This window comes from Orycteropus afer, unplaced genomic scaffold (assembly GCF_000298275.1).
Source record: "Orycteropus afer afer isolate SDZICR_OR568_19922 unplaced genomic scaffold, OryAfe1.0 scaffold00765, whole genome shotgun sequence".
NCBI classification, from domain to species: domain Eukaryota; kingdom Metazoa; phylum Chordata; class Mammalia; order Tubulidentata; family Orycteropodidae; genus Orycteropus; species Orycteropus afer.
In genome coordinates, this window is record NW_006922352.1 from 458532 (window position 1) to 465768 (window position 7237).

Below are 7237 nucleotides of genomic sequence, written 5' to 3' on the forward strand. Positions count from 1 at the left end.
AGCCAGGAATCAAAGCCAAGTGTGTGGTTCCTGAGCTTGTCCACTTAAAGATTTTGCTATTCTGTTTCTCGGATGTAGTTATAACAGCACTTTTTAAAATAACATACCTTTTAAACTTTTAATTGTGGAAAATTAAAAATATATACAAAGTTTATATTTTGTCAGAGAAAACTGATGAACACTCATGTACCCATCTCCCAGTTTCAACAAATACCAATATTCTGCCATTCTTGGTTAATCTCAACAAATACCCACTTTCCACCTCCATTCTGTTTTTTTTTTTTTTAACATTTTTTTTCTCCCCAGGAAAACTTCATACATATTAAAATGTGAAAATCTTATATAATTTTTAAACTATTTTTTTTCTTGTAGCAAAATATATACAAGGTTTGGTATTTCTAAATTTACCATTCAGGGCATTAATTACATTCACAATGTTGTGCAGTCACCACTATACTTCTCAAGATTTTCCTTCACCCCAAACAGAAACTTTGTACCCATTACTCCATTTCTGTCTGGCTTATTTCCATAGCATAATGTTCTCAAGGCTCATCCATGTGGTAACATGTGTCCTAACTTCATCCACTCATTTGAGGATGTCCACTTGGGTTGTTTTTACCTCTTGGCATGTTGTAAAATCCATTCTGCCAATCTCTATCTTTTAAGTGGAGAGTTTAATACATTTACATTTAAAGTAACTGTCAATAAGGATAGACTTCTGGCATTTAGCTATTGTCTTCTGTCTGTACCATATGTCATTTGTTCCTCAATTCCTCTGTTACTGCCTACAACCCACCTAGAGCTTGGGTTATGCAGTCAACTGCAGCAAACCACAGAACTGAGAGTCTATCATTTAGTTTGCTGGCACTTAAATATTTCACAATAAACAGGTTTATCATTAATATAATTTCCAACAAACTTTCCTGTAGATAACTTAGTAACAATCTGCCTAAGACTTTTTATAAAAAAGGCTTTTCCCAATATATTAGTCAAGATTGCTTTTTATGATCCTTAACAAGGCTAGTACAAATATATGAACAAATTCCCTTATTTCAGTGTATTCTTAAAGTTTTTTTTCTGAAAACTTCCCTCCCATAGAATAGTGTGTGACTTTGTGAAGTGTTCACACATCTAATACAGCCCTAGAGTTTTTCTGAAACACAAACTCTATCATGTAATTAGATTTAAATCTTATGAGAAGAATTTCTATTAAAAAAAGAGTGTATCTCATTTATGAATACTCTGATGCATATTGAGAATTGAGTTCTGGGCAAAGCCTTTCCCAGGACCACTGCATTTGCAAAATTTCTCTCCGGCATGAGTTGTCTTGTGTCTATTGAAGTTGGACCTGCCGGTGAAGGCCTTCCCACACTCAGTGCATACGTAGGGTTTCTCTCCCGTGTGAATTCGCTGATGCTCTCTGAGTTGTGCCCTGGAAATGAAGGCCTTCCCACAGTCATTGCACTGGTGAGGCTTCTCTCCAGTGTGAATTCTCCGGTGCATAATGAGTATGGACTTCTGGTTGAAGGCTTTCCCACAGTCACTGCATTCATGCTGTCTTTCTCCGGTGTGAATTCTCTGGTGTATATTGAGGTGTGTCTTTTGAGAGAAGGCTTTTCCACAGTCGTGGCATTCGTAAGGCTTCTCCCCTGTATGAATTCGGTCGTGCGCATGGAGTCGGGACTTGGAGATGAAGGACTTCCCACAGCTGTGGCACTTGTAAGGTTTTTCTCCAGTGTGAGTTCTCTGATGTATGATCAAGTGTGCCCTCTGGATGAAGGCTTGTCCACATTCGATACACACGTAAGACTTGTCTCCTGAGTGGATTCTCTGGTGCGTGCTAAGGGTCGACTTCTGTGAGAACACTTTTCCACATTCACCACATGCATACTGTCTCTCTCTGGTATGAATGTTCCGGTGTATACTGAGGTCTGATTTCTGCGAGAAGCCTTTCCCACACGCGCTACACTCGTAGAGCTTTTCTCTCATATGAGTTCTCTGATGCCTGAACAGAGATAACGTCTGGCAAAAGGCTTTTCCACATTCATGGCATTTATAGGGCTTCTTTCTAGTGTGAGTTTTCTGGTGTGTAATGAATTCTGACCTTTGAATGAAGACTTTCCCACATTCAGTGCATATATAAGGTATTTCACCTGTATGAACTGACAGATAAACGCCCAGTTGGGGCTTAGGAGTGATAGCTTTTCCATATCTGCTGCATTCACGGAGGTTTTCCACACTATGGATCCTCTGTTGGGTCAGGAGGAATGACTTCTGGGTGAAGACCCTCTCGGACTCAGTACATTCACTGGGTTTCTCCCTGGTATGTACCTGATGATGCATGAGTACCTGCTTATGGCTGAGGACTCTTCTATGTTGATCACCTTTGCAGAAGTTCTCTCCTGCACAGATATTCTTATAGCCACTATTAGAAGAACCCTGGGTTAAAAGATGACTAGATCCAATAGTCTTAGCAGGGCGCTTTGTGATATTGCTTTTATTTTGACTGTTTACTTCTAGGTTATGCTTCAAAGTCTTTGCACATGAGCAAGCTTTAGGAGCTCGTTTTTGTGAAGTGACAAAGAGGAGCCTTGTGTGAATGATTTTCCCAGTGCCCTTGCAGTCATCACCATCTCTCTCTCCACTCAATCCTGGCTTGCTGAGGAAAGCACCACGATGCACAGGTTCACTTTTATTTTCCTGATTTCGCTCCCTCTGGTCAGCATCCTGCCACAGCTCGTCCACAATGGAACACCACCATGGATTGTCTCTCGTGACTTCACCCATCACATCATTGCGATCAGCTTTTTCAGCAATTGCCCGTTGTGGGGTTTCTAATCCAAACTCCTCATCTAAAAGGAGAAAGAGAAGATGAAGCAGGAATAATAGGAGAGGATGGAGGAGAAATCAGACAGAGCTGAGACCAAGTCCAGGGGAATCACTGAGTCATGTAACAGCGGTGGTGGTGATGGTGACGATGAGAAGAAACACTCACATATTAGATGCCAAAGAGCTTCTCTATGGCACATAGGTTGTGCTAGGCAATATTCTATGTGTTGCACATATAAACTCATTTAATCCTCACAACAACCCCAGAAGGTACTTAAATGATTACCCCTGTGCTGCTGACAAGGAAAATGAAACACAGAATGAGTAGGCAATTGGCCTGCAGCACTCTGCAAATCCCTGGGGATGATGAGATTTGAACAGAGGCAGCACAGGCGTCTAGGCGACTACACCTAGTAGGACAAATGGAAGATAAAACAGACAAAAGTCCTACAGTGCAAAAGCTGGGGATGCCGAGGCCACGAGGAGGTCTTCATTAACTTCCAGAGCTTAATCCTTACCAATCTGCTTCCTCTTTCTTGTTAGAAACATCAAATTCATCAGCCCTGTATGTCTTTCCAACAATGATTAAATTTTCACCTTTCCTGACATGGTCAAAGGGGCTCTGGTGGTGCAGTGGGTAAGGCATCTGACTCCTAACCAGAAGGCTGGTGGTTCAAACCCACCAGCTGCTCCGTGGGAGGAAGATGAGGCAATCTATTCCTGTAAAGATTTACAGCCTTGGGAACCCAATGGGGGTCACTATGAGTTGGAATTGACTCAATAGCAGTGGTTCTGGGTTCTGGTTTTTGGACATGGCCAAGCAGTGAAAGAACACCTATGCCCAAACTTTCCAACTCTCCATGAAGCTGCAATTTTTTTGTTTTTTGAATCTACACACTGTCAGGTGGGAACACGGCAAGTCAGGTGGTAAAGGACTGAGCAAGAAGAAATTACAAACTGGTCAATCAGGAAAGAACCTAACGGCAGCCCATGTTGAACCCGGATGCAAACAGCCCTTTGTTCCTGGAACTGGCACAGGCCCTCCCCCCTCCCTTAATGGCTATAGAAAGTCCCCAGCCATTTCCCCATATTATGCTAATGAAGTGCTTCCACCTGATTGGTTCCTACCTCTTTCCTTCCGCTTCCACTCAGGTCAGCTGGGGAGGGAGAAAAAACAACTACATAAACCTCTCCCTCCCGTCCAGGTGGCGACTTCTCAGGCCCCTCTCAGGGACCCGTGAACCTTGCCTGGGAGCGCAGAACAAATTTTTCTTAACCCCGTTCTTCACACGTCCTCTCCTCTTTTCTACGACTTTACCTCTGGTGCCGAAACCCAGGAGGGGGTCGTGGTGCAAGTAATCTCTGCTGGAACAGAGTGCTGCATTCCCCCCCCCCCTTTTCCTCCTCCTCTGTGGACCAGGAACCTCCAGCCGCCATCACTCAACACTGGTGAGTTTCCCCATTCTGGTTAGTTTCTCCATTCTGGGCACTTAGATCCTAGGTCCCGTTCCATTTCCAGAGCCTCTGTTCCTCTGCCCATTTTAAAACCGTAGGCCTACGTCAGAGGCTCTCCCATTCCAAAGATGGAGACATCCTGGGGACGCCTTGGATTCCCTGTCTTTCCATGGCACAGCTGTTCTAGACTGAGAAATACGGCAGAGACGTCCCTGTATTCCTCCAGTCTCCATTACCAGGGTTCTGACAAAGCGGCTAGCACACTGGTCCTTTAACAGAGCCTTCACATCTGGACTTAAAGGATCATGGGTAACCAGAAGTCTAGACCGGACCCTACTACTCCTCTGGGGTGTCTTCTACTTAATCTTGATGCCCTGGGGCTGGCTCAGGACTTATGTTCCAAATGCCTAATTTTCTATTGCACTACTGCTTGGCCCCAACACTCACTAGATAATGATTCTTGGTGGCCTGAGCAAGGAACTTTTGATTTTAATATTCTCACTGATCTTGGTAATTTCTGCCGTCACACAGGCAAATGGCCCTACATCCAAGCTTTCTTTTACCTGCGCTCCCGTCCCTCTCTCTGCTCTACTTGCAATACCACTCAAATTCTCCTAGCCTGTGAAACTCATGTCCGAACCCCTTCTAAAAACTCTTCAACTCCTCTCAATCCCCCTGAACTGACTTCCTCTTTTTCTAATCCACCTGAATCTTTTTCATCCCCACCTCATAGACCACCCCCTTATCTGGAACATGCATTTTCATCTCCATCTCCAGTTAACCCTACCGCACCCTCTCCGTCACCCCCACCTACACGTCCTCCAACGTCTCCAGATGCCACTTCCCCTGAATCCTCCTTACCCTCCCCGGTAAGCAGCCACACCTATTCTCAACAGCCCCTTCTTTGTCCACTATGTGAAGTAGCTGGCTCTGAAGGCATTATCCATGTCCGTGTTCCTTTTTCCCTCACCGATTTATCCCAGATTGAGAAACGTCTGTGTTCCTTTTCTCACGACCCCACCACCTACATTAAGGAATTTTGTTACCTCTCTCAAGCGTATGACCTAACCTGGCATGACATTTATGTCATCCCTTCCTCGTCACTTTAAACTCTTATGAAAGGGAGCGGGTTCTTGGAGCTGCTCAGGAGCATGCCAACCAAACCCATTTAACCATACCATGCCAGTGGGTCCAGAAGCCATTCCTGGGCAGGACCCTGGATGGGAGTACCAACTAGATACCCAATCTGGGCACAATGGCCACACTCGCAGGACAAAATGCTCCAATGGCTCCTAGCGGGTTTACAGGCTATATCACACAAAGCCATTAATTATGATAAACTGAGAGAAATTACTCAACACTCTAATGAAAACCCTGCGGCTTTCCTTAACCACCTCACTGAAGCTCTTATGCAATACACCCGCTTAGATCCCACTTCCCCAGTGGGAACCACTGTCTTAGCCACACATTTCATCACCCAGCCTGCCCCAGATATTAAATAAAAAACTAAAAAAGGCAGAAGAGGGCCCCCAGACTCCCATCTGAGACTTGGTGAATATGGCCTTTAAAGTCTTCAACACCCGGGAGGAATGGGCTGAGGCAGACAGGGAGACTCGGACTCAGCAGGAGGCCAGTCTACAAGCCCAAGCCTTGGGGACAGCCCTGAGGCCAGGAGCACCCACACGACCAGCCAGAAACAACTTACCACCTGGAGCCAGAAACAACTTACCACCTGGAGCCTGCTTTAAACGTGGGAAGGAAGGCCTTTGGGCCAATCACTGCCAATCACATCCACGACAACCTTCCAGGCCCTGTCCGGCGTGCGGTCATATGGGACATTGGAAAAGTGACTGTCCCTCTGTGCCAAGATACGGGGGGCCAACTTCTCCACCCCCCGACCCGCCATTGGCTGTTCTGGGTCTGGCAGCTGAAGACTGAAGGAGCCCCGACTCGTCGACCCCAATTACTCTCGCTGAGCCCAGGGTAACATTTAAGGTAGTGGGTAAGATGACATCCTTCTTGGTCGACACGGGGGCTACCTACGCTGTCCTTCCCTCCTTCTTGGGACAAGCATTTCCCTTCCCAGTCTCGGTTATGGGAATCAATGGGCGACCCTCTAACCTTCAGACAACAGGCCCTGTTACATGTCTCACAGACAGTAAGATTTTAACCCACTCCTTTTTAATTATGCCCACCTGTCCCACTCCACTTTTAAGAAGGGACCTTCTTTGTAAGTTAGGTGCCACCCTCACTCTAGAAACCACTGCAGATTCCTTAGCTTTCCTCCAACGACAGCTAACCTCTCTGGCCCAAGTTACTTTACAGAATCGAAGAGCCCTGGACCTATTAACAGCTGGAAAAGGTGGAACCTGCCTCTTTCTTAGAGAAGAGCGCTGTTACTACATCAATGAATCCGGTCTGGTGGAACAAAACGTCGATACACTGACTCGATTGAGTGAAGAATTGCGTAATAAACACCGAACGAGAGCCTCACCATTTGAGTGGTTCCGATCACCACTAATAGCTTGGTTAATACCCCTTATAGAACCTCTTATATTAATAAGTCTTTTCTTTCTTTTCGCCCCTTGCTTACTTAGATTCCTCCAAAGCCAACTCAAAGAAACGTCCAGAGTAACTGTCAACCAGTTATTCCTACACCTGTACACGTGCCTACCGACGACCCAATCCCCAGACTCGGGCTTATAACCCTACTCTGACCCTGTCCAGTAGGAAGTAGCCGGAATGTCAGGCGGAAACACAGCAAGTCAGGTGGGTAAAGGATTGAGCAAGAAGAAATTACAAACTGACCAATCAGGAAAGAACCTAACGGCAGCCCATGTCGAACCCGGATGCAAACAGCCCTTTGTTCCTGGAACCGGCACAGGCCCTCCCCCCTCCCTTAACGGCTATAGAAAGTCCCCAACCATTTCCCCATATTATGCTAATGAAGTGC

At 45.7% G+C, this 7237-nt stretch overlaps 1 protein-coding gene across 1 annotated transcript in view; it reads right to left on the reverse strand.

The window, feature by feature from the left end:
* Positions 1 to 1227: 1227 nt before the first annotated feature.
* Positions 1228 to 7237, reverse strand: part of ZNF175 (zinc finger protein 175) — a 12224-nt gene continuing 6214 nt past the window's right edge. The window contains exon 4 of the mRNA XM_007957603.1: positions 1228 to 2852. Within this exon, the coding sequence (XP_007955794.1) occupies positions 1228 to 2852 (1625 nt within the window). The remainder of the gene's footprint in view (positions 2853 to 7237) is intronic.